Consider the following 26,227-nt stretch of genomic DNA (forward strand, 5'->3'; position numbering starts at 1 on the left):
AACCCAAAGGGAAAAAAGAAAGTGCTTGAAGGCGGGACAGGAATTCCAGACCCCGGGAAGGGAAGAGGAGGTGTGGAGGGGGAAGGCTGGGGTGGAGGTGGGGGCGCAGCGCGGCCCCCGGGCCCAGCTAGTCCCTCTCCGCTGAGCGGCCGGGGCCTCCCGCTCTCTCCGCCGGGCGTCGCCCACCGCGCCCCGGCGGCGGGCGGGGCCGGGGGCGGGGGGCGCGCCCGGGCCTCCCTCTGGCTCGCGGGGCGCCCGCCGGACACCCCGCCCCGGGAGGCGGGGTCGGGAAGGAGGGGGCGCGGGGAGGCGCCCGGCGCTCGGGGCCGGCCCAGACCTTCAAAACAGCCCGGTGGCCTCGCCTCGCGCCCCAGCCCGTCGCCTGCTGTCGCCGCCAGCGCCCGGTGAGTCGCGATCGCGCCCGCGCGCCGCGTGGGGGACACGCGCGGGGGCGGCCCCGGCCGGGCCCGTGCGCCCCCGCGCCCCAGGGGGGTCCCCGAATGCCGGCGGGGGCCAGGGCGGGGCTCGTCGTCCCGTCGCCCGTTGGGGCGCGGGGGCGTCAGCTTCCCGCCCGCGCCGCGCTCCCAGGGGACCCCGATTCCCGCGTCGCGCCCCCGGCCCGATTCTTTCGTCGTTGGCGCCGCGCCGGGCGGGCGGCGGGCGGGCGGGAAAAGTTTTGGGGAGGCGTCAGGGCGACTCCGCGCACCACCCGACGCCAGCCCGGGCCCGCACCCCGGGCCCGGGAGGGTCCCCGGCCCCCATCGCACCCGCCCGGCGTGCGCACTGGCCTCACGCGGCGGGCGGGCGGGCGGCGCGGGGTGCGCCCTGGCCGGGCCAGTGAGTCCTCCGGGCCCTGCGCCCCTGGCGGCTCGGTGGCGCCCCCAGGCGTCGGGTCCTGAGGTCTGAAGAGAGGTGGGGGTGCCCTACACCGCGGCCTAGATGACTCTGGAGCGGGGTGGGGGGCTTCGAGGGCCCCGGCCGTGGGCTCCGGAGAGAAAGGAGGATATGGAAGGACAATGCGCTCTGGGCACAACCAGGGCGGTCCTAACTGGGGGTTTACCTGGGGACCTCATGGACGCGCGCCGTTTAGGGATACCATACTGGGGAGGGGGTCTTTCGGAGCAAACCTGCCCCCCAGACCACTGAACCCACCCTCCTATTTCTGAATAGGGTTGGCAGCCCAGTTTCAGTATTGGAGAAAGGAGCCCAGGTCCCCTCTATCACGCACGCCCCCCCACAAGCCCCACAGACCGTACATGTGTGTGTGTGTGTGTGTGTGTGTGTGTGTGTGTGCGTGTGCGTGTCGCATTTTGCTGGGACATAGCCTGCAGGAAAAGTGGGGCCTTGGAGAGGGGACGAAGCCAGCGTTTCCGGCCCAAATCTCCTGTTTCCAGGCTCTGAAGTTGCGTGGCTGAAACCAGAAGGAAGACCCTCAGGCTGGGGGCAGGGGTGCCTGCTGAAGGGAGCAGAGTCCTAGCACAGAGGGGGCTGGGGTGGGGGGTGCCGCGGGGTCCCTGCGCCGCCCATGCCTTCCCGGCCCAGGACTGGTGCGCTCAGAGTGGGATGAGCAGGCCCCGTTTTCTGCCAGGGCTTGAGCGGACCCACTCGCTTCCAGGGGGTTGAGCGGACCCGTGTGCTTCCAGGGGGGTGAGCGGACCCGTGCGCTTCCAGGGGATTGAGTGGACCCGTGTGCTTCCAGGGAGTTGAGCGGACCCGTGTGCTTCCAGGGGGTTGAGCGGACCCGTGTGCTTCCAGGGGGTTGAGCGGACCCGTGTGCTTCCAGGGGGTTGAGCGGACCCGTGTGCTTCCAGGGGGTTGAGCGGACCCGTGTGCTTCCAGGGGGTGGGCGGACCCGTGTGCTTCCAGGGGGTTGAGCGGACCCGTGTGCTTCCAGGGGGGTGAGCATCCTGGTGTGCTGGGCGCTGGACCACAGTTGCAGAGCACCAGCCCCTCTGCCTGCGGGGCTGATTCCATCAGGCTTCCCAGAGGCCATTCGCGGTGGCGCGTGGCTGGCAAACCACCTCTCGGGCCATTTATTCCTGAGATAAAGCTGGAGGGGAGGGGACAGGTGCCCCATCTCCTGAGGAGTCCGGGAGGCCGATGCAGCATGTAGGGTGCCCTGGTGCCCTCGGAGCTCTCCAGCCTCTCCTGTCCTCCCAGCCGCACGCCCAGGTGCTGGCCCGTGGGTTTCCCAAGGTCCCCGCGTGCCTACGAAACCTTCAGCTGCTTCTCCCAGTCCACCCCACTGCCCCAGCCGCGCCTTTTTCCACCTGGAGATGACCTGCTGGGTTTCAGGAGATGGGGGGAGACAGGGTCCCCACCAAGTTTGCAGGGGCCAGGGCAGAGGCCTGGCCTACAGCCGAGGGAGGGGCGCCTGCGGGGTGCGGGGTGCAGGGTGGGGGGTGTGGGCTCGGCTGGAAGGCGCAGAACCTGTTTCCCCGCTGAAGGGTTTTGGGCCCCTGGGCCTCCACCTTCTCCACCGGGGACTGGAGAGCGGGGGTGGGAGTCCGAGACTAGGTCACACCGCCTGGAGCCGCCTCTGTCCTGCAAGTGGGGACATTGCGTTGCGCTTGCAATCTGAGGATCAGTGTTTGGGTTGGAAGCTGCGGAGGGCCCCGGTGGGCCAGGTGGGCGGGGTGGGCGGGGCCAGGAGGGATGGGGCGGGAACGTGTGGGCGGGGCCAGGAGGGATGGGGCGGGGCCAGGAGGGAAAGGGATGGGGTGGGACCAGGTGGATGAGGCAGGGCCAGGGAGGATGGGACTAGCCTGGGCTGGGCTCCTGGGCTGACCGGTCTGCCCCACCTCACTGGGTTAGAGTACGGCTGATGAGAGGCCCAGAGCCCCCCAGAGGCATTAATGCTGAACGCCCCACTCCCCACCCCTCAACCACTACCCCCTCCACACACACGCACGTATGCACGGGGCCCTTTCTCCTGGCTCCCCAGCGTTTCTCCTGGTTTCCGTTCTCCACCCTGGGCTGGAACCACGTGGCCTGGCTCTGCTCCCAGGGCTCACCCAGCACACGCTGACTCCCCTGCCCTCCCTCTCCTCCACGCCTTCCTGGTCGCTAGGGACCCAGCCACAGCCAGCTCAGCCCCCCCCCCCACACACACACACATACACCCCCCAAACCCTGCCTGAGGTGACCGGGGCAGGAGGTGTATTTAGACAAATAGACAGAATTTATTTTCCAGACCAGATGGACAGGCCCCGGGCTCGGTGCCCGGCTGGGTGCCTGTGCCAGAGGCAGAGTTCAGCCTTGCTTGGGGTGCTGGGGTTGGGGGCGGATCCCTGCGTGTCTGTTGCAACACGTGAAGTCGCAGCTCTGTGGCGTGGGCAAGGACGCCCGTCTCTCTCCCAGGCTTGGGGCCTCTCCGGCCGTTGGGATCAGGGGTGATGGTAAGGGGACGCAGGCCTGGGCACTGGCACTGGGGGGGGTGTATGCAGAGACCTCCTGTAAGTGGACAGCGATGGGATTCGGAGCAGGAGGACAGGCTAGGGGAAGTTGGTGGCAGCATCTGGAGGCCCTTAGAGGTTGGCTTGGGCGCATGCGGGAATGGGACAGGACGGCGGTGGGATTGGCGGGGGGTGTCGGAATCCCGGATCCCGCCTTGGGATGCACTCTGGCCTCCTAGGATGGTTCTCTAGGGTGGGCAGGATCTCCCAGCAGGGACGCTTCCCAGGGAGTCCGGCTCTGGCTAGGGACGTAGTGGGGTGGGTCGGGGGGGGGCCTCTAAAAATACCGGTGGCCCCAGCTGCCACCCACAGAGAATGCCGCCTGATAACTCGAAACCGAGGGCGGGACCCTGGGCCACAACGACAGCACTGGCCTTGCCCTGGCCCCGAATCAAAGGGACAAGAGCTCTCTGCATTCCAGCCGCTGGGGCTAAGAGGGGAGAACTCGGGGGACGGAGAGCCTGAGAAGGCCCCGGAGAGGCAAGGTGGCAGCCACAGTCCCAGGGCAGCTCACCTGTCCACTGGGGCGGGGTCACCGAGGGTCCTGGGGGCTGGTGGCTAGCTCACGGGCAGATGGGGACAGGGAGGGGGTCAGAGACACATGCTCAGGTGATGGCGGGTGCTCTGTGAACCCAGCCTGGACGTGGTTTGGAGCTGGGCAGGACACAGGTGGAAGGGGAGTGGAGGAGGAGAAGCTGCTTTGGGTTGGATTGGTTCAAAGGAATTCCTGACCCGAATAGCCATACTCCCCCTGAATGACGGGGTTTGTGGGCCTTTCCCTTGCTTGGGAGGCCAGGTTTCTATTAATCTAAAAGGGAAATGAGGGTCCAAGGATGACCCACATTCCTGCTCTTGGGCTGGAGCGATAGGACAGCGGCCAACCCAGATTCAATCCCCGGCATCCCCCATGGTCCCCTAGGCACCGCCAAGCGTGATCCCTGAACTCAGAGTCAGGAGTAGGCTCTGAAGGCCACCAGGTGTGACCAGACAAACAACAACGAAACTCCGCCACTAAATTCCTGCTCTCTACGGGCTGGGTGGATGGCCATCAGTTTCTAGAAGCTTCCTTGGACAGGGAGCGAGCTGGAGGAAAGGTCACCGGGGTGAACTGTGGCATCGAGATTCCCAAGATGTTTGTCCCCCACTTGGCTATCGTGGCAGGAAGTAGAGGCAAGGGTAAAACCCGGCATGAAAAGGCTTCGAGGGAGTTCTCCCTGGGGGCCCCTGGAGGGGAGGCAGGTTGGAGATCTGCCTTTCTGATCCCAAACTGCTTGGGCCGTCTCTTTCCTAGCAGCGAGTGAAGGATCTCTCCAGGATAACCGAGATCCCGGGCTGTCTTGTTAATCTTCCACTAATGAATGTTTCACAGCCTGTTATCACCGGCGGTACAGGCGATAATTGTAAGAGGTCCGCGGCCGAACATAAAACAAAAACAAGAAAAAGAGAGAAGTAATTATGTGTTTCTCTGGCTTGTTCTGAAAAATCAAAACACACAAACAGCACACGTAGCCATCCCTTTATGATAAAGACTGCTAAGTCGGGGAAAACCAAGTCGATTTCTTTGTTGTGGGGCCCACGCCCGGCCGTGCTCAGGGGCCAGAATTGAGCCTGGGCTTCCTGTGTATAAAGCAGGTACACGTGCCCTTTGGGGCATCTCCCCAGCCTTGAAACACGTGCAGGTGGGCGTCGGGTCCCACCCGGCGATGCTCAGGGGTTCCTCCTGGCTCTGCACTCGGAATCACTCCTGGCGGTGTCCAGGGGATCCTATGGGATGCCGGGGAAGGAACCCAGGTCGACTGCGTGCCAGGAAAATTTCCTACCCACTGTACTATTGCTTCAGTCCCCATTTTTAAAAATCAGCCAAAGAATGAATGAAGAAGAGCTTGGAAAAATCCTGGTTTCCCTGGACAAAGAGAGTCTTTGATGCTTTGTACTTTTTTTGGGGGGGGGTCACACCCAGCGATGTACAGGGGTTCCTCCTGGCTCTGCACTCAGGAATTACTCCTTGCAGAGCTTGGGGGACCATATGGGAAGCTGGGGATCGAACTCGGGTTGGCCGTGTACAAGGCAAACACCCTCCCCACTGTGCTATCGTTCTGGCCCTGCCTTTGTACTTTTGACCTCACGGGGAGCTCTGAGGTACCTGTGGGCATCCCCCAAGCTCCTCTCTGAGGAGATCCCACAAAGGCACCCGCACTTCCTCCTGAGCGTCTGCTTTGGCGGGTGGGGGGGGTGTCCACACCCAGCAATGCTCAGCACTGATTTCTGGTTCTGATCACTCCCGGCGGTGTTCAGGGGACCGTACAGGTCCCGGGGGGAGAACCCAGGGCAGCCACGTGCAAGGCGGACACCATCCCTCGGCCCCCCAGAGCCTTGATGGGGGCCAGTGCTTCCCGGTGGCCTCGGGGATGGGGGCACAGTGAGGACAGGACACGAGCTGTGCCCAATGAAGCCTACAGTCACAGTGGACGGAGGGGTCCCCGGCAGCGTGGCCCGGGCGTGCTGAGGGAGCCCAGGGGTGGCAGAGGTCAGTGTGGGGAGCCCAGGGGCTTTTGCTGCAGGCAGCGTCCTGCTCCAGAGGACGGGGGCCCGCTGGGGAGAGGGATTCCCTCCACGTGGGATAGAACCCGGGTGCGGGTGCTGTGGTGTCCATGCAGAAGAGGGAGAAGGGAAGGGCACTCCACAGCCGGAGCCAGGGGCCGAGACGCGCGCGAGGCCGTCTCCGGACACTGCCAGAAGCTTGTCTGTGACATTCTGCTGTTGCTAGTTGTTTAAGTAGAAGGTGCCAAGCTGGAGCGGCGGCACAGCGGGGAGGGCGTTTGCCTTGCACTCGGCCGACCCGGGTTCGACTCCCAGCATCCCATAGGGCCCCCCGAGCACTGCCAGGAGTCATTCCTGAGTGCAGAGCCAGGAGGAATCCTTGCGCATCCCAGGCTGGGTGTGACCCCAAAAAGAAAAAAATAAAAGCAGGTGCCGGGGGAAAGTCCTGTGGACGCAGTGACCCCGGCAGGGGCAGTGCAGTCGCCAGGCGGTGCCAGGGGCCAGGCAGCCGTTCTCCGAGTCTCCCGTGGTTCGCACAGTTGATGTCGCGTCCGGGTGCTTTGGAGAAGGGGAGCAACGGTGAGACCGTGACGGTGTTCTGGAATATCCCAGTCGGTGGATATCCCACGGGGATGGGGGCGCAGGGGGCTTTAAAGAGACTCAGGGAGGCGCGTGGGCTGGGGGTGAGGCAGAAGGGTGAGGCTTTTGCCGTGTCACCAGCATCAGTGACCGTCTGTCCTGAGCAGGTCCCCGGCCCCCACCCCACTTTCTTCATCTTGTTGGAAATGAACGACATCCTGGTGGGAAGGATGGTCCTCCCTGTCCCGAGACGGAGAGCTTAGGGGACAAGACTGGGCTGACTGGGATGGAGCCGGGACCGCTGGCGTCCATCTCCCTGGCCTCGAGCCTTTGTGTTTCCCTGAAAGTCACCAGGGCTGTGTTAGGATCCGAGCCGAACACCCCAAGCCCTCACAGACCCCGTTACTTTCACCCAATCCCGTTTGCCTTGCGCGCAGCCAGCCCGGCCGAGCCGGGTTCGATTCCTCCGCCCCTCTCGGAGAGCCTGGCCAGCTACCGAGAGTATTCAAGATGCCAAACACAGTAACAAGAAGTCTCACAATGGAGACTTCTCTCTCACAGTGGAGACGTTACTGGGCCCGCTAGAGCAAATCGATGAAGAACGGGAGGACAGTGTCTTTTTCACAAGAAATTTGGAAGCCCCAGCCGGGTTCTGCGGGCCACTCCGCGTGATGAAGTGTCACTTGGGTCACTGGTCCTGGGGCCTGCAGGGGCACCCCTCATGGTGTGCCGCGTGGTGCTGGGGGTGAGGCTCAGGGCCCCCCACGCGCCAGACCTTGGATGGTCTCCCTGGCCAGCTGTGTCATGTGAGACAAACATCCACCCCTCCTGAAATAAAACCTGCTCCTCCCAGCCCAGGACGCTCCTTGGCATCGATACTCTGCTGCGGGCCCAGGACCTGAGGCCGGGGGGTGGGGTACGAGTTTCTCCATCAGGAGCCCCCGGCCTCCCAACACACACAGACAAATAGACACACACACTCACATACAGAGACACAGACACAGACACACAGACACAGACACTCACACACAGACACACTCACATACACAGACACACACACACTAACACACAGACACACACACTCATACACACATATACACTCACATACACAGACACACACACTCAACACATACACACTCACACAGACACTCATACACAGACACACACGCACACAGATACACAGATACACACAGATATACACACACATTCACACACACAGACACACTCATACACACAGACATACATACACAAACACTCACAGACACACACTCATACACACCACACACGACACTCACACATAGACACACATTCATCCACATATATACTCACACAGACACACACACTCAACACAGACACACTCACACAGACACTCATACACAGACACACCTACACAGACACATACAGACACACACACAGACACACACTCATACAAACAGACATACTCACATACACAGACACACTCATACACACCACACACACAGGCACACACACACAGACACACGCAGACCTTGCCCTGGCCAAGGCCTTATCAGGCTGGTGTGCCCGGGCGGTGGGGACCACAGTGTTAGAACCAGCCTGTGTGTCCGGGACCTCCTCTGCCGAGCACAGCGACACATGTGTGGCCCTTGAGGAGGGGTGGGTGCTGCCTGGCCTCCTGCTCGGGGCCAGCTGTGGGGCAGGGGGGCCGCAGGGTGGGCCCGGGCGGGGGCCTCCTCCCGCCCCATCCGCCTGGATCCTCCTCAGACCCACTGGCGAGTCGATGTGGCTGTGTCAGCGTGACATGGGTCACATTGCCCAGGACGGAGCCAGGATGGGGGGGTGGGGGCAGGTCCATCGGGAACCAGGGCAGCTGCTGCTGGCCTCAGGGCGGGTCACAGTCACACCGAGCTCTGAGCAGCGTCTGGGACGCACCGCGTGGAGCTCGGGCCTCAGGGCAGACCGGGGCTTTGCGGGCACAGGTGGTGCCCAGACGGGGGAGAGAAAGGGCCAGCGCCGGGCCGGGCCCCCGCCCGGTGGCCGTGGTCGGTGACTCACAGCTTCCCCTGCCCCTGAGGCTTTCCAGAGGTTCCGCGGTGCCTGGTGCCAGCCACCCTGTCGGGACATCCTGTCAGGACACTGCGGGGGTGGGGGGGCTCGGGGGAGTTCCTGGGCCAGGCAGAGAGGGGGGCGGCCACGGAGTCTCTCTCTGTGCCCGCCTGTCCCTCCTGCCCGTCCTGCCGCACCTGCCGCTCCCCCGCTGTGTCCACAGACACGGACAGTCAGTGGCGCGCCCCAGGTCAGCCCGCCCAGGGTCCCAGGGACCAAGGGCGGATGTGGGGGCAGTTTTGGGGGGGCTGAAGCGCAGACACGAGGGTCCGGGGAGCTTGCTGGGGGGCTGGGGTGCCAGGGCAGCAAGCTGGAGTCTCTATTGTTTTTCATTCTTTTTGGGTCCCACCCAGTGATGCTCAGGGGTTCCTCCTGGCTCTGCACTTAGGAATTACTCCTGGTGGTGCTCGGGGGACCACATGGGATGCCAGGGATCGAACCCGGGTCAGCTGTGTGCAAGGCAAACGTTCTCCCTGCTGTGCTGACGCTCAGACCCCACAAGCTGGAGTCTTGGCCCAGGTGCTCCCTCTGGGGCGCTGCTAGGGGACACTGGGCGTGTGGCCATTTATACCGGGTGTCCCCTGGAGAGACAGCGGTGGCCTCTCCATTGTTCCCCCATGAGTGGTCTGGGTTGCCCTGGGCGGGCCTCCTGCCCCCACGTCCCTGCCCTCTCGGACCCAGCTCGCGGGCAGCGCCCCCTGCAGGCCTGGGCTGGGCCCAGGATGACGATGTTTGGGAAACCGGGTTTGAGAGTCCCATTTCTCAGCCCGGGACCCTGTGGGTTCCCAGGGTATTCTGGGCCACAGGGGAATATCTTGTTCATGAGGGGGCAGAGCCTGGAGCAGGGGGCTAACAGGTAGGACCGGGAAGGAGGCAAAGGCAGCCTAGGGTCCTTGGGCCAGAGCCATCGGACCATAGTACTTGCCTTATGCGTGGCCGACCCAGGTTCAATCCCCGGCACCCCATAGGGTCCCCTAAGCCGGCCAGGAGTGATCCCTGAGCACAGAGCCAAGAGGGAGCCCTGAGGAGCACTGCCAGGTATGACCCAAAAGCAAAAAAAAAAAAAGCCTGGGTTCAATAATCCTGGTGTTCTGTGCTCAGGGGTCCCTATGCAGCACCAGGGATCAAACCGGGGTCGGGCTCATGCAGAGTTTCGTGCTGCCTCTCTGAATCCCAACTTTTATTAATTTTTTTAAAGAAGAAAGCCCCTTTAAATCATTCCCTTTAAATTTTTTTTATTAATTTACTTTACACTTGATCTTAGCCAAAAGGCCGGGGCTGGAGCGATAGCACAGCGGTAGGGCGTTTGCCTTACACGCAGCCAATGGGGCCGACCCGAGTTCGATTCCTCCGCCCCTCCCGGAGAGCCCGGCAAGCTACCCAGAGTATCTCGCCCGCACGGCAGAGCCTGGCAAGCTCCCCGTGACGTATTCGATATGCCAGACACAGTAACAACAAAGTCTCCAATGGAGACGTTACTGGGCCCGCTCGAGCAAACCGATGATCACCGGGAGGGCCTTTACCTTTACCTTTAATTTACTTTCCTTTTTGGTTTGAGAGCCACACCTTGTGATGCTCAGGGCTTACTCCTGGAGGTGCTCGGGGGACCCTAGGGGATACTGGGGAATCGAACCCGGGCCGGCCGTGTGCAAGGCAAATGTCCTGCCCGCTGTGCTATTGCGCCGACACCCTAAATCCTTCCCTTTTCCATTCTTCCCCACCCCTCCCAGGAGGAAACTCTCCGTTTTCTGCCTGTGTGTCTTTAAAACTTCCCATCGTGCACGGCATCCTGTCTCGCCGAGGACTCTGGCCTTGGGCTCTCTGCAGCAACGGTTTCTAGCTGGAGCTGAATAAACATCGTTTTGTTTTCATCGTATCTCTCTTTCCCAGCACCCTCTATTTATGGCAGACGGCGGCGACTGGAGTCTTCCTTTCGGAAAGAGGGGATGCGCCGAGGGCCGCGGGGGTGGGCACTGCGGGGCGGGGCCCCGTGAAAGGGTAATTAAAGCTGTCGCCGCACAGGAGGTGGACGGCCAGCCCTGCCCTCCCGAAAGTGGGCAGGGAGGCCGGGTGAGGGGGCACAGCAGGGGGCTGGCGGGGTGGCACCCGGAAGGGTCCTCAAACGCCCGGGTGCTCCGAGTGACCTGTTGTCGGTTTTGATTCCTTCCCCCTTGAGAGGGGTGTGGAACGACCCTCGAATGACTTAGCTCCCGTGGGGGGCTGTCGCCTGAGTGGTAACGGGACAGTGGAACGGCCTGTGGGCTAGAGCGCCTCAGAAACACTGGGCATGGTGATGGTACCTGGACACAGCAAGGGCTGCATTACCTGCCCCCTCCCACAGGTTGTGCCCATTTCACAGACGATAAACTGAGGCCCCAAGTGGCCCGGCTGCCCCGCCACTGCTCAGTGAGTCTGGGAGTGTCTGGGCACCGCTTCCTGGTGGCCTTCAGCCCTTGGTCCCATCCCCAGCTGTGTCACTCACACGGACTTGGTGCCCCGGACTCGAAGGATCAATGCCTGGTCCCCACCTACAGAAACGGCAGCTTGTCTCTTAGAAGTGGGCCCCCTCCCCCATATGCTGTAGGGGCTGACATGGCCAAGGCCGGGCTTAGCCCTGGGCTGGAGCGGGGAGGGCATTTGCCTTGCACGCAGCCGACCCGGGTTCGATTCCCAGCATCCCATAGGGTCCCCCGAGCACTGTTAGGAGTAATTCCTAAGTGCAGAGCCAGGAGGAATCCCTTGTGCATTGCCGGGTGTTACAAGAAAAAAAGAAAGAAAGAAAAAAAAGAAAGAAAGAAAGAAAGAGGGGCTGGAGAGATAGCCCAGCGGGGAGGGCGTCTGCCTTGCACGCGGCCGACCCGGGTTCGATTCCCAGCATCCCATAGGGTCCCCTGAGCACCGCCAGGAGTGATTCCTGAGTGCAGAGCCAGGAGGAACCCCTGAGCATCGCTGGGCGTGACCCAAAAAGCAAAATAAAAAGAAAAGAAAAGAAAGAAAAAGAAAGAACAACCTCAGACGGGGCTTGGTAGCAGCCTCTGCCGTCACCTCTCCCTCGGCAGGGTTGGACGTGTGCCCGCAGGTGCAGTGACAGGGAGCCCGAGAGTTGCTGACTGAGGGGGTCGGGCGCCACTGTGTGCGGGAGCAGATCTCAGTGCTCGGCTGTTGGCCTGGCCGGCCCCTGGTGGCGGGCTGAACTCTAACCGCCGCGCGCCAGCCCCCGCCCGCACTCCCTGCCGCGCCGCGGCCTGCCCTGCCCTCCTGTCCCTGCCAGGCTCCAAAGAAAACGCCAAACACTAACTTTACCTCTCACTACAGCTCTGCAGCTTCGAGCCCGCCGCCCACCCTCCCCACCACCACACACACACACACACACACACACACACACACACACACACACACACCGCCCTGCCCCCTGCCATCATCCCAGCCAGCCGTTGGTTCCGTCATTCCACCCAAGCCCTTTCCTGGTCTCGTCTCTCTGGGCTCTGGGTTCCACCTGGCGGAGGGTTTTCGCACCCCCCCCCCCCACACCCCGTTCCTGTCCCCTGATTCCCCTGCTCCCCTCCCTCCCTCCCTTACTTCCCTTCTTTCTTCTCTTCTTTCCCTTCCTTCCTTCCTTCCTTCCTTCCTTCCTTCCTTCCTCCCTCCCTCCCTCCCTCCCTCCCTCCCTCCTTTCCTTCCTTCCTTCCTTCCTTCCTCCCTCCCCCTCCCTCCCTCCCTCCTCCCTCCCCCTCCCTCCCTCCCTCCCTCCCTTCCTTCCTTCCTTCCTTCCTTCCTTCCTTCCTTCCTTCCTTCCCTCCCCTCCCTCCCTCCTTCCCTTCTTCCCTCCCTCCCTCCCTCCTTCTCTCCCTCCCTCCTTCCTCCCTCCCTCCCTCCCTTCCTTCCTTCCTTCCTTCCTTCCTTCCTTCCTTCCTTCCCTCCCCTCCCTCCCTCCTTCCCTTCTTCCCTCCCTCCCTCCCTCCCTCCCTCCCTCCCTCCCTTCCTTCCTTCCCTCCCTCTCCTTCCTTCCTTCCTTCCTTCCTCCCTCCCTCCCTCCTTCCTCCCTCCCTCCCTGCCTCCCTTCCTTCCTTCCTTCCTTCCTTCCTCCTTCCTTCCTTCCTCCCTCCCTCCCTCCCCCCTCCCTCCCTCCCTCCCTCCTCCCTCCCTCCCTCCCTTCCTTCCTTCCTTCCTTCCTTCCTTCCTTCCTTCCCTCCCCTCCCTCCCTCCTTCCTTCTTCCCTCCCTCCCTCCCTCCCTCCCTCCCTCCCTTCCTTCCTTCCTTCCTTCCCTGCCTCCCTTCCTTCCTTCCTTCCTTCCTTCCTTCCCTCCCTCTCCTTCCTTCCTTCCTTCCTCCCTCCCTCCCTCCCTCCTTCCTCCCTCCCTCCCTGCCTCCCTTCCTTCCTTCCTTCCTTCCTTCCTCCCTTCCTTCCTTCCTTCCTTCCTTCCTTCCCTCCCTCTCCTTCCTTCCTTCCTCCCTCCCTCCCTCCTTCCTCCCTCCCTCCTTCCTTCCTTCCTTCCTTCCTTCCTTCCTTCCTTCCTCCCTCCCTCCCTCCCTCCCTCCCTCCCTCCCTCCCTTCCTTCCTTCCTTCCTTCTTTCTTTCTTCCTTCTCTCCCTCTCTCTCCCCCCCACCCCCCTCTGCTTTCTGGGTCACACACACCCGGCCTTGCCCAGGGGCTACTCCTGGCCCTGCCCTCTCCCTCGCCCACAGCGTGTCTCCGGGTGACCCGAGCCTTTTTCCAGCTCTCGCCGGGCCCTTGCGAAAGTCAGCTGCAGCTGAGAGAGGAGAGAGAGTTCGACCCCAGGCATCCCATGTTGCCGGCTGCCCAGGTGCTCCAGCCCTGCCTGTGTGCGTGGCCACGTGGGCACTTGTGTGCCAGGCCCGTGTGCCCTGCGCGGGTCCAGCCTGCAGATCCGCTGTTGGGGGCGTGGGGGGGGTTCCACTTGGCCGCCCCTGCCCCTGCCCCTGGCCAGACACTGGTGTTTCCCACCCCTGGGCTTAACTCCCCCCCGCCCCAGCATCCCGCCTTCCTAATGGAATGTTTTCCTGCGGATCTGACGCCTGGCCTGCTTCCACCCAGCCCCTCTGGGCTGCCAGAAGAGCATTCAGACTCCCAGAGGAGTCCTGGGCGTGCCCTGGCCCAGCCCGGCACCCACCCTGGTCCCTCTGGGCACCCTGGGGAGACCCAGGCCTGCCCCCGCGCCGGGCCGGTCCTCTGGGACAGCTGGAGGTCACCCCTAACCCCTGCCCCTCCCCCGTCCCTGCACACACGCGGGGTCGCCACCCTTCCCCTGTGCCCGTTGTCAGGGCGTGGTTATTTATTTATACGCCCTGCTGGGCTGTTCCTGGCAGCGCTTGGGGGACACGCGCCCCACCTTGGTCCCTGGGGACCCGCGGGTCGCCCTGCTCAGAGGGCACCGGGCAACAGCTCAGGGTACAAATAGCGGCACTGCTTTTTGGTTTGTTTTTTTGGGGGCCACGCCCAGTTCTGCTGAGGGATCACTCCTGGCCGTGCTCCGTGCGGGTACAGAGGGCAGAGAGAGGGAGAGGTGAGGGGGGGGGGAGAGAGAAAGAGAGAGAGAGAGAGAGAGAGAGAGAGAGAGAGAGAGAGAGAGAGAGAGAAAGAGAGAGAGATCCCAGGAATCCCACGTTGCTACCCAAGCAGCACCAGGAGTAACCCCTAAGCATCACCAGGTGTGGCCCAACCCCCAGCCCCGAAAAAAGAATATTTAAATGAAAAATAAAGTGATAAGGGGCTGGAGCGATAGCACAGCGGGGAGGGCGTTTGCCTTGCACGCGGCTGACCCGGGTTCGATTCCCAGCATCCCATAGGGTCCCCCGAGCACCGCCAGGGGTAATTCCTGAGCGCAGAGCCAGGAGGAACCCCTGAGCATCGCTGGGTGTGACCCAAAAAGCAAATCAATTATTAATTAATTAATTAATTTAATTAAGTAAAGGGATAAAGTGAACAAGAGACCAGTCGTGCACGCTTGGAGTCTGTCACCGGCTCTTCGAGGAGTCAGTTTCTCTAAGTGCATCACGGCCCTGGGCCCTGCTTGTGAGAGAACCTGGACGGTCCCCTGGTGGCGATCCTGGGACTCCCCCCCCCCGCCCCTCTTAAGGGACCTGAGACAGGAGCCCCCGAGGGAAGAGAAAACTCGCCAGAGGCGGTCACTTGTGCCAGGTCATGGGTTCGAATCCCAGCTGCCGCCTTTCGGGGCTGTGTGACCTGGGGGAGCTGCTTCTCTAGCTGTTGGCTGAGGCCAGCCACCACCCCTGAGTCACACTGATTTTCAGGGAGCGAGTTTGAGAGCTGGAGGGGTGTAGGAGGAAGGCCCCAGTGCTGGGGGTGGGGAGCTGGGTGGGTTTTCTCCCGGCGGGTGAGAGGCCTCGGCCTGGGGGACCTTTCTCAGCGCCTCTGCTCTGGAGCGTGGCCCCTCCCAGGGTCCCGTCTGCGGCCATTCCTGGACACAGTCCAGGGCTGGCTCTTGGCCCAGAGGCCCTGAGCACAGTGAAGCCGAAACGAGGCCACCCAGGGCTGAGGGGTTTCCGCCATGCCGGGGGCAGGAGCGGCCAACCTCGGTGCGCTGTCCCCCGGGGCCTGGGGGAGCCTCTGGACTGCGCTGGGCCACATGCCCCGCACCCTTTACCTCCGTTCTGGGCTCTGGGACGGGGCTCAGGAGGAGGGGGTGGGGGGTCCCAGCCTGTGCAGTCCCGGCTGCCAGCGTGGAGGCGGGGGTGAAGCCGCACACTTCCTTGCATCGACAGTGATGGGGCCCAGGCGCTCTGATGACCCGAGAGGCCAGCAGGCCAGGGCCGGCACTGTCCATCCACGCCTCAGACCCCGAAGGTGAGGCCACCCCCAACCCAGGCCAGTGGACAGTCCAGTAAGACAAGCAGCCCTCCTGCCCCGGGCAGAGCTTGAGAGAAACGCAGGCACAGAGCCGCCTGGCGGGGCCGCGCCCTCTCGCACGCTTGAGCCAGGCGCCTCTGGGACTCTCTGAGGCGGGCAGCCGGGTCAGCGGGAGGGAAGCCACAGGGCCGATCCCGGCTCCTGGCAGATCACCTGAGACCTCCGTGGGCCTCATGCTCTTTCATCTGTGCAATGGGCATAATCATAGCTTGCCCCGCCAGCTTCAGAGAGCCGACGGGAAGCGTCAACGCGGGATGCCCTGTGTCCAGTGTGGCCCCGCCCGTCATCCTGAGGAGCCTCGCTTCCTGGGGGTGGCCCCTCCGGCACTCTCTCCCGGGTGCTGGCTGGATCCAGGCTGGCAGGCTGGGGCCCTCGATCCGTACGTGGGATCAGGGCTTCAGCGTCCCCCGCTGCCAGCACTCCGGTGTCTGGGAAGAACTGAGGAAAGGCAGGTCTGGAGCGATAGCACAGCGGGGAGGGCGTTTGCCTTGCACACGGTCGACCCGGGTTCGATCCCCAGCATCCCATAGGGTCCCCCGAGCACTGCCAGGAGTAATTCCTGAGTGCAGAGCCAGAAGGAACCCCTGAGCATTGCTGGGTGTGACCCAAAAAAGGAAAAATAATCTAAAAAAAAGATAGAACTAAGGAAAGGGGGGGATGCACAGAGCCGTGGGGTGGAGAGAAAAAAAGGAAGAAAAGAAGGCAGCAAGAAATGAAGGGAGGTGGAGGCTCTTTGGTGAGGCGGTGAATGGCGGTCTCGAGCATATGACACAGTCCTAACGTGGCAGGGGTCATGGACGTACAACCTGGTCCTGGAGGGTGGGCAGGGGTCACAGGGGAAGCGGCCCATCGTTCCTCGGTGGGAGATGGAGCCTACCCACCACAGATGAACAGGAAGGAGTGGGTGAGTGTTGTTTGAATCCACGAAGCTCGGGGGGCCAGCAGGGGGACAGGCTGGAGTGGCTCTTGGGGGTGGCGTCCGGACGGGCTTCCCGGGTTGGGGGTGGGGGGAGGGGCAAGGGCAGGGCCCGGGGTTGGGTTTTGCCTTTGGGTCTTTCTGTCTCTCTTAGTCACCCCTGCGGATTGTGTGGATCAAACACGCCTTTTCAAAGAGAAGTTCTGCCGATGGAGAGAGACTTTGATTTCTTGAAACAGAAGCTTGAAAGGTGCCACCCACGGGCAGGTGGACACCCAGACTCAGGTGGCCTTTGGTCACCTCCCGCCCTGCCCTGAAGCATTCCCCAGAGGGAAACTCCCGGCTTTGTACTCCCCAGAGGGAGCTGGGCTTGGGAGCCACAGAATGAACCCAAACCTGCTGAGGAGGAAGCAGGAGCCAAGGCCTGGAGCCCCCGTCCCAGCTGCCCCCATCCCAGTGGCTATTTTTTATTTTGGAGGGATCACCCCTGGCTCTGCACTCAGGGGTCACTCCTGGCAGGGCTCAAGGGACCATTTGTAGTGCTGGGGATCAAACCCATTGATCAGCCACTGGATGGTTGCCCTGGCCCCTGGCTTGACCTTTGTTTGTTTGGTTTTTTGTTTGCTTAATTTTGTTTTGGGGCCATCAACAGTGATGCTCAGGGCTTACTCCTGACTCTGAGCTCAGGAATCACTCCTGGCAGGGCTCATGGCACCCTGTGAGGGGGTGCTGGGAATAAAGTCTGGGCCAGCGGCATGCACGGTAAGCTCCTTCCCCGCCAAATGGTCACTCCGGTCCAGCAGCGCATTTTTAGATGGGAGAGTAAGTGCCCGTGAACGGCAAGTTCGTCCCTGCTGCTCGAGAAGCCGTTTATTCTTGGACGTCCCCGGGGCACGCTGACCCCATCCCCACCCTGGAGGACATCCCGGCATATCCCAAGGCCAAAGCAGTAAAGGGCCCAGGCTGAGTTGCAGACAGTCCTTCTGGGAAACAAAGGGACTGAGTCAAACATGGGACATCAAGACCACCCCATCTCCAAGGCCCCCGCCTCCAGCGGGCAGGAATTGAGCCTGATTGACACAACACTCATGGGCCCTAGACAGCACGCAAGAAAGTCACCGGAAATAGAAGCAAACCAACCACGAAAAGCGGGGTCAGAGCTTGGGCCTTGGCAGAGCAGCGAGGGCGCTTGCCTTGCCCGCAGCCAACCTGGGTTTGATCCCTGCCACCACAAATGGTCCCCTGAGTCCCATCAGGAGTGGTCCAGAGTGCAGAGCCAGGAGTAAGCACTGAGCACTGCTGGGTGTGGCCCCCAGATGAACAAGAACCAAGAAAAGCAGAGCCAGGGATGTGGTTCTGGAGTAGAGTCCTTGCCTTGATTCCATGAGGCCCTGGGTTCAATTCCCAGCACTGGGGAGTGGGGTTCCCTTGAGCACCACCAGGAGCACTGATCTGGGAGTAGTCCCTGAGCACAGCGGGTGTGAACAAAGAGAAAAATCAGTTACAGGGGTTATCATACACCGCCTGTCTCTCTCCTCCTTTCGCTAATCAGGTTCCGTCGGAAAGGATGTCGTGACATCCTCCTCCGTCGGGGCTGAAAATGGCCCAGTGGAGACATGTGCCACATCTTTCAAAGTCACCTGCCTAGTGACGGCCATTTGGGTGCCTGGCATATCTGGGCTACCTGAAAAAAAAAGTTGGGAGAAAAATGTGGTTGGAGTGATAGCACAGCGGTAGGGCGTTTGCCTTGCACGCAGCCAGCCCGGCCGAGACGGGTTCGGTTCCTCCGCCCCTCTCGGAGAGCCTGGCAAACTACCTGTGATGTATTCATTATGCCAAACACAGTAACAAGAAGTCTCACAATGGAGACGTTACGGGGCCCGCTCGAACAAAATCGATGAACAACGGGAGGACAGTGTAGACAGTGTAGTTAGCTCCCCGGGGTAGGGAGCGGGGTTTGGAACAAAACTGTGAGCCGTATTAAGTGTGAGCAGTAAAGCCACAGAGCTCTGATGCCCTAGTGAACAGACAACAGCAGTGCAGAACAACCGTCCCCTTTTCCAAGAGATAAATCTTCATTATCCAGCCGCGGCAAAGGTCCGCTCCGGCATGGGGCCCAGGTCACTGCAGGGCTGCCCTCTTACAATATGGTCACCGCCCAGAGCAGTGCCATGGAAGCCTTCCAGCTGCCCCACGGCACGTGTCTGAGATGGGCAGTTAAAGACTGGCATAACAAACATTCCAAGAATAATGTGCGCACCCTTTAACCCCGCAACCCCCACTTTTCGAAATTCTAAGACAAATGGGCTATGAAGTTTTTAAGGCTGTTGTTGGCAGGGTCCTTTGGAGCAGCTCAAAGTCCACAAACAGCCTAAAAGACGGACCTAGGGGCCGGAGCGATAGCACAGCGGGGAGGGCGTTTGCCTAGCACGCGGCCGACCGGGGTTCGATTCCCGGCATCCCATAGGGTCTCCCGAGCACCGCCAGGACGAATTCCTGAGTGCATGAGCCAGGAGGAACCCCAGAGCATCGCCGGGTGTGACCCAAGAGGCAAAAAAAAAAAAAAATAAGAGGGACTTAGCTGAGGACGTTGGACTCAGCTCAGGCCAGTAAGGCCACAGCGAGCATCTCACTTATGAGACAAGTAGCCTGGCCTCTACTGGTCCTGCAGCCGTGGGAAACTGGGGCCCAGGGGGCTGAGTTCCACCAATCCGGAGAGTGTGTGCATGTTGCCTCCTCCAATCAGGATGGTCAGCGGCCCTGTGGGGTGGGGCTCCCGCCTGGAAGTATTAAAAGTAAAAGTAAAGTAAAGGCCCTCCCGTTGATCATCGATTTGCTCGAGCGGGCCCAGTAACGTCTCCATTGGAGACTTTGTTGTTACTGTGTCTGGCATATCGAATACTCTCGGTAGCTTGCCGGGCTCTCTGAGAGGGGCGGAGGAATCGAACTCTGGTCGGCCATGTTGGCTGCGTGCAAGGCAAACGCCCTACCCGCTGTGCTATCGCTCCAACCACATTTTTTCTCGGTTCTTATTCCCTCCACACCGAAACTCCAAGGGTTGGGGACCAAGTGTTCCTACCTGACACCGCCGTGCAAGGGGTCACGGGGTTGCACATAGGAAAGGAGCCCCAAGAGAGAGAGAGGTGAAGGGAGATGGCGCAGAGGTGCAGGGCAGGGGGGCACTTATGGTCCCCCTCAAGAATTCCTGGCTCTCCTCCTAAGCCTTGGGGTAATTACCTCCTAGCGCATCTCACTAGTGATGCCCTGGGTTTTCTGGCCCTTCTCCTGACCGGCTCCGGTTGGACTCTTTGGGCTGGAGCTGGGCACTGCAGATGGCATCCTGGAGGAATACTAAGTGGATGGTGGCTGCTTCTGCTTCTTCACTATTCAGGACACATCTCTAGCCCTCCAGCGAGCTTCTAGACCTTTCCCTTAACTTAAAGGTGAAGACTTTTCCTATCCTCTTAGGAAGTCACCCTTTCCTCTTGTGATTAAAGCCCGAAATTCCAGCTAACGTCGCACCAGCAGTTAAAGCAATGTCTTCTAGGCTCTGGGTGTTTGAGTAGCACCTCCAGGATTTTTGCCAACCATGAAAACCATCTGTTCTTTTATTCATCTCAAATGACGCACTTTTCATATGATCGTTTGAAAATACTATAGTCATACTTTCGTACATTTGTTTTTAAGAGGTTATTGTATATCCCTACTAAAATGCTACGACTTCCTATAAAAAGCGGCTTAGAAAGAAAAATAGAATTTAAAAAATGTTATGAAATTATTACAGCCTGTCCAAAGATCTGCTTTTTCTTTTTATTAAAAAGCAATGCCCCCGGGGGGGGGAGGGGCTGGAGCAATAGCACAGCGGGTAGAGCGTTGACCTGGCATGAAGTCGACCGGGTTTGGTTCCCAGCATCCCATATGGTCCCCCAAGTACTGCTAGGAGTAAGTCCTGAGTGCAGAGCCAGGAATAATCCCTGAGCATCGCTCGGTGTGACCCAAAAAGAAAAAAGAAAAAAAAAAAGCAATGCCCTTAGGTGGGCCAGAGAGATCACACAAAGGGGAGGGTGCCACAGCTGTGGCCACAATCCTGGTTCGAATCCTGGCACTGCATTACTGGATATGGCCGAAAAAAAGAAAAATAAAATCAATGAATGGGGGACTTTCCATTCTGTGTTTTCGTCTTAGCCAGTGCCATATTCACGCGCCACCCAAAGCCATTCCCTATAACATTTGAATTCCATACACCGAAAGAAAAAATTGAGTTAAAACTGTTTTCCCCTTAGGCTAGAAACTTGTCGTTATGTGCTCGATGCATTTGTGTTACAGGAACTGGACAATATGTGGAACTCTTGTCACTGAGCTCAGGGCCTTGTGCAGTGAGGTTGGCATTCGGGCATCCCAGCTGGTATTAAAATAACATGGCATTTCGCGTGGCACACGAGCCCCTTTTCTGCGAGGGCCAGAAATGCATCTATTTGGAGGCAGCCTGGAATGGCAGCTCCAAATGACGCAGGCTTAGACAAAGGGGAATTTGTCCTTGGAAAAAGAATGAGAAGAATCTCGGAGCTGGTTCCCTGGGCGCTTCCAAGGAATTGCAGCTGGGTCATCCAGATGAGCTCCCACGCCACCAGGTTCCCGGCTACTTCTTGATGAGTCCAGTCTCAGAGGAGGCCCTGAGGTGAGCCCAGGAGGGTGCCAGGCAGAAATGATTCCAGCAGTGACTCGTGGGTCCTGAAGAGAGAAGAGTTAACGGAGAGAGGATGAGGAGTTTGCAGCAATGACTCTGTGGGACCGTCGGCAGCAGAAAAGGCTCTTGTGAGTGATCCTCTTTGAGAACTTCTGAATCCATTCGGTGACATTCTGTTGAGATGATGGATCTGGACATTTTCTTTAAGTGTCTCCGCACTTCAAGTGGCTCACCTGCGATATGGATGAGCCTTGGAAAAAACTGGTGTGGAGTGAAAGAAGCCAGAGGCGGAATCTCTGACGACCCCATGTCTATGAAACATGAGGAATTCCATGTCTCTGAGACGTTTGGAACCACCCACAGGAGAGCAGATGAGTGGTTGCCCGGGGCTGAGTGGACAGAGGCGTGGGGAATGACTAATAATGGGCAAGGGGTTTTCTAGAGAGTGTTGGATTCTTCTGGAACTGGACAGCGGTGATGCTAGCATAGCATCATGAATGCATGAAATGCTACCGATGATGCAATTTCCATAATGTGCTTTTCACCACCACTTAATGCGCAGCCGATGAGATAGTACAAGGAGTGACAAGGTACTCGCCTTGCACACAGCTGAGTCCACTTTGATCCTCGGTACTCCGTATGGTCCTGAGCACTGCCAGGAGCGACTCCCTGAGTAGAGGCAGGAGTGAAGTCCCTGAGCACTGCTGGGTGTGGTCCCAAAGCATGAAAGAGCAGCAACAAAATTTTAGGATCCTGTCACAAATTTTTGGAGTGAATGGCAAGTCGGTCTGGGGTGTTGTTATGTACCCTCTCCTGTGTGGTTGATGGGACATCTTCAGGTTTTCAAAGGTGTTCAAAGATTCTGTTGATTTTTTCTGGCTACTTTGAATCCTTTGATATCCAGAGTTGTTGTCGTTGTTGTTTTGAGTGGCTCCCCCCCATCAGCCATGTTTATCTTCCTCCTCTTTTACCATGAGCGAGTCCAGCTCAGACATGTCCTCCGGTGGCCCCTGAGTCGATCTCCAGAGGCATTTTCTTGAAATTGGTTTAAAAATGGGTCTTTCGCAAGATTTCCAGTGCTGCTTGACCGGCCCTTTCTGTTGGTTATTATTTGGACCGTCCCGTCACAGTGAAAATTTGCTCTGAATTCTCAAAGTTTTAATGTCCAGTGGATCCAGAGCCAAAGAGCGAGGCTCTGACATATTATTGGCAACGTCTCTCTCATCGAAGGAGAGAGAGAGAGAGAGAGAGGAGAGAGAGAGAGAGAGAGAGGAGAGCATATGGAGAAGTCACAGCTGCTCTTTGGCCCGGAAGTGATTCTGTGATTCTCTTAATTCCACCTGGAAGTTAGGCAGCTGATGGTTGCTTACAGTTCATTGGTCCATGTTCGTCTCAAGTTGGCCACCTAACTGCAAGGGAGACTGGGCAGTGCCACTCTCAGAGTGCCCAGAGAGTGAGAGAGAGGAAGATGAAATAGCAGTTGTCCATGGCACGTATCAGCATGTTGTGGTTGGCCTGTGCTCCCCTGGGGACCAGGAGCAATTCAGGGGAGCAGCATTTGGGTTGAGTCTCCAAGAGGTCGACTCATCAGAGAGTACTCTAGTGCCAATCCCCTTTGCTGCACAGCGGGACCATGATCACAGCCTCTGGCGCAGTGATGCTCGGACCCATGCAGTAGTCTGGTGGGTTGGGGCTTAGGACGCACGTTTTGCTCCCTCAAAGCGACTCCTTCATGTGCCGGCGGGGTACTGTGTGTCCAGACGAGGCGGCTGATGGATCCTCACTCCCCCTCGTCTGGGATTCCTGCGTGTCTGGATTCCTGGTGCCCGACTGCCCGGGAGAGCATCCATCAGGAGGGGACAGAGGGATGCAGTTTCTTGCGATTTTCTGCAGTCCCACAGAGAGTCGCTGGGTTCTCATTTGAGTTTTGTTCCATCACTGACAAGTTTGCATCTCCCTCTCTCATCCCCTTTAGCACACCTTTTTCTCTTTTCCTTTCTTTCTCTCCCTCTCTCTCTCCTCTCTCTCTCTTTTTCTCTGTGGGTCTGAAACGCGGCACTGGCCCACGCCCACGGAGCCCTGCCAAGATGCTGGTGCTGCTGGCTTTCATCATCATCTTCCACATCACCTCTGCGGCGCTGTTGTTCGTGGCCACCATTGACAATGTGAGTCCCTCTCCTCTGCTCCTCAGAGCCGGGCCCAGGCGTGCCCCAGAGCAGGGAGGTGAATGCTCCCAGGGTGATCCCGGTCAGGGCGTCCTCCCTCCCAGCCCCCTCCCGTCTCCTGCCTACAGGGGCTGATGCTCTTGGTGTCCCTGTGGGCTTTGGAACATCCCATGTTAGAACGAAGCCTGAAGGGGGTCCTGGGGCCCTGGCTTAATGCCCAGCACCAAGACATCTCGCAGCATCAGTGACCTTGAGGTACAGACACCAGCAGCACTTGTACCCCTAACGGTGACCCAGAGTGCTGAAGCCCAGGGCAGGGCCAGTGTCCGGCTGTGTACCCATATCGGCTCTCCCGCCCCGTCACACACGCACATTCACACACTCACATGCACACAAACACATTCACACACTCACATGCACACAAACACATTCACACACTCACATGCACACAAACACACTCAACACGCGCGCGCACACACACATACACTCATACACACACTCATACACACACACACAAACATACTCACCACACACACAAACACACACACACAAACACACACACACACACGAATCTCTTGGTTCTTGTGGAAGATGTCACAGACCATAGTGGAGCATCCGCCCCGCACCCCGACAGCCTGGGCCCCCCCACCCCGCTCCCGCCTCCACCCTCTGTCAGCCTGGGACCCCTATTCTTCCCTGGGAGCTTGGCGGACCATGGGCTCCTCGACCGGCCGGGCCTCCACCGCAGCCCCCCGCTGTGTTTCCGTCTGTGTCGCAGGCCTGGTGGGTCGGGGATCAGTTCTACACGGACCTCTGGAAGTTGTGTGTCAACGGCACGAACTGCACGGACGTTCTGCACGAAGACTTTGAAGGTGCGTGTGAGTGTATGTGTGTAAGTGTGTGTGATGCCTAAGCCCCGGGGCGGTCTCTGGGCCCCTGGGTCCCCCTTGGAGAAACTGAGGGCTGGGCAGGCAGTTCGGCAGGTGAGGCGCTTGCCGTGCACCCAGTGACCTGGGTTCGATCCCCGCACCACAGCCAGGAGTGCTTCCTCAGCAAGTCAGAAATCAGCCCTGAGCACTGCCAGGTATGACCCCGTAACGAAAGGCAGGGAAACTGAGGCATAGCAGCCCCACCCCGACCCCCGCCTAACACCAGAAGCCTTGTCCAACTCAAAAGCCCAGGCATAAAGTGTCACGGGGGCCCGGGGGTCTGCCGCCTGCCGCTCCCCCTGGCCACCGGGGCTCAGTCCTGCGCCATCCCCGTGCCCCCAGGCTACACCACGCTGCAGGCTGTCCAGGCCTCCATGATCCTGGCCACCATCCTCTGCTGTATCGCCTTCCTCATCTTCCTGCTCCAGCTCTTCCGCCTCAAGCAGGGCGAGCGGTTTGTCCTCACCTCCATCATCCAGCTCATGTCGTGTGAGTACCTGGGGGACCCCCAACTCCGCCCTGCCTCCCAGCAGAGCAGAAGCCTGGGGGCGGGGTGGGCTCGAAAGGGACCCGCCGGGGGCTGGAGCCATAGCACAGCAGGGAGGGCATTTGCCTGGCACGCAGGCCGCCCCGGGTTCAATCCCCGGCATCCCCTATGGTCCCTTGAGCACCGCCAGAAGTGACTCCTGAGTGCAGAGCCAGGAGGAACCCCTGCGCATTGCTGGGTGTGACCCAAAAAGCAAAAATAGAAAGGGACCCGGGGGTGCTCTGAGTCCGGGGGCATTTCCTGGCTGAGATGTTCTCTGTGGGGCACGGGGGCTTCCCCACTCCCATTCCCATCCATTGCCTGCTCTGCTTTGGTGTCATGGGGTTGGACAGAGACGCTCCCACAAAGCCCGGACTAGTCCTGTCTCTGGCCGAGCCCTGGCTCTGTGTCCGCCAGGACCTCTCCAGGGGTTGGTGGGCAGCTATGAGTTGGAATCCTCCAGAAAGACAGACAGACAGTGGTTGGGCTGTTCCCAGGAGAGCGAGGACCCCCCTGGGGTGGCCGCCCTCCTGAGCTGACCCGCCCCCTCTCTGCCCCGCAGGCCTCTGTGTCATGATCGCGGCTTCCATCTACACTGACCAGCGTGAAGAGATTCACCAGAATAACTTAATTTACATGGGGACCATGGACGGCGGCTACGGCTACTCCTTCATCCTGGCGTGGGTGGCCTTCGCCTTCACCTTCATCAGCGGCCTCATGTATCTGATACTGAGGAAACGCAAGTAGGAGGCCGGCCCGCCGCCACCGCCCGCACCCCGCATTCAGATAACCGTTTTGTATATAATCGTTGTGCGTTTGTGTGTGCGCGCGCGTGTGAGTGAGTGTGTGTGCGTGCGTGTGCGTGCTTGTTTCCTGGCAAACATTGTTCCCTTTGAAAAACCAAAGAAAGAAGAGTCTGTCTTGAGATCAGAGAGCCGACGGGGAAGCCGGCACTCCACGCGGGCCCAGCCGAAGGTCTCACGAGACAAAACCCCAAAGTCCAGCCGAGTTCTGAAGCTGCGGGGCTTGAGCCAGAGGACTCTCCTGTGTCATGGGGGAGCTGGGGACAGGGGTCCGGGGAGGAATGGCCGTACCCACCAGTGCCAAGCCCGGGTGGAAAGGCCCGTCCAGGCGTGTGCGCGAGGCCCCTGCTCAGCCCCGCCTGCTATGAGCTGCACCCCAGAACCTGCCTTTCTCACCAGCACCCAGGAAGGGCCGTAAAGGCTACCCCCTCCCGCCCCCACCGCCCCCGCCGCAGCCCTTGGCTGTCTCCAGTGTGGTGGATTCCCCGAATGGAGACAGGAGGTGGGTGGGCCTAGACTTTGGCCAGCAGCTTCTGGAATCTTCACTGGCTTTTGCACAGCTGTGCACAGCTGAACCTCTGAAACACCAGGGCCTGGTCATAGCCCCCAGAGCCAGAATACGGGGGGGAAGGGGGGTGGACAGAACCTTCC

The 26,227-nt window shown here is 60.0% G+C and overlaps 1 protein-coding gene across 1 annotated transcript; it reads left to right on the plus strand.

The window, feature by feature from the left end:
• Positions 1–393: 393 nt before the first annotated feature.
• Positions 394–25,771, plus strand: EMP2 (epithelial membrane protein 2). The gene is made up of 5 exons (XM_056107416.1): positions 394–404; positions 23,129–23,318; positions 24,097–24,190; positions 24,590–24,736; positions 25,336–25,771. Exons 2-5 carry the CDS (start codon positions 23,241–23,243, stop codon positions 25,518–25,520), a joined length of 504 nt encoding a protein of 167 aa, XP_055963391.1. The 5' UTR covers positions 394–404; positions 23,129–23,240; the 3' UTR covers positions 25,521–25,771.
• Positions 25,772–26,227: the final 456 nt, after the last annotated feature.

The sequence above is a fragment of the Sorex fumeus genome, unplaced genomic scaffold (assembly GCF_029834395.1).
Source record: "Sorex fumeus unplaced genomic scaffold, SorFum_2.1 ptg000165l, whole genome shotgun sequence".
In the NCBI taxonomy this organism is placed as follows: domain Eukaryota; kingdom Metazoa; phylum Chordata; class Mammalia; order Eulipotyphla; family Soricidae; genus Sorex; species Sorex fumeus.

Bases quoted from the DNA above. Each gene is read 5' to 3' on its own strand.
- EMP2 (XM_056107416.1), top strand. From the start codon at position 23,241: ATGCTGGTGCTGCTGGCTTTCATCATCATCTTCCACATCACCTCTGCG. The intron at 23,319-24,096 runs GTGAGTCCCTCT...TCTGTGTCGCAG, and splicing joins TCGTGGCCACCATTGACAAT to GCCTGGTGGGTCGGGGATCA. The intron at 24,191-24,589 runs GTGCGTGTGAGT...CCGTGCCCCCAG, and splicing joins TCTGCACGAAGACTTTGAAG to GCTACACCACGCTGCAGGCT.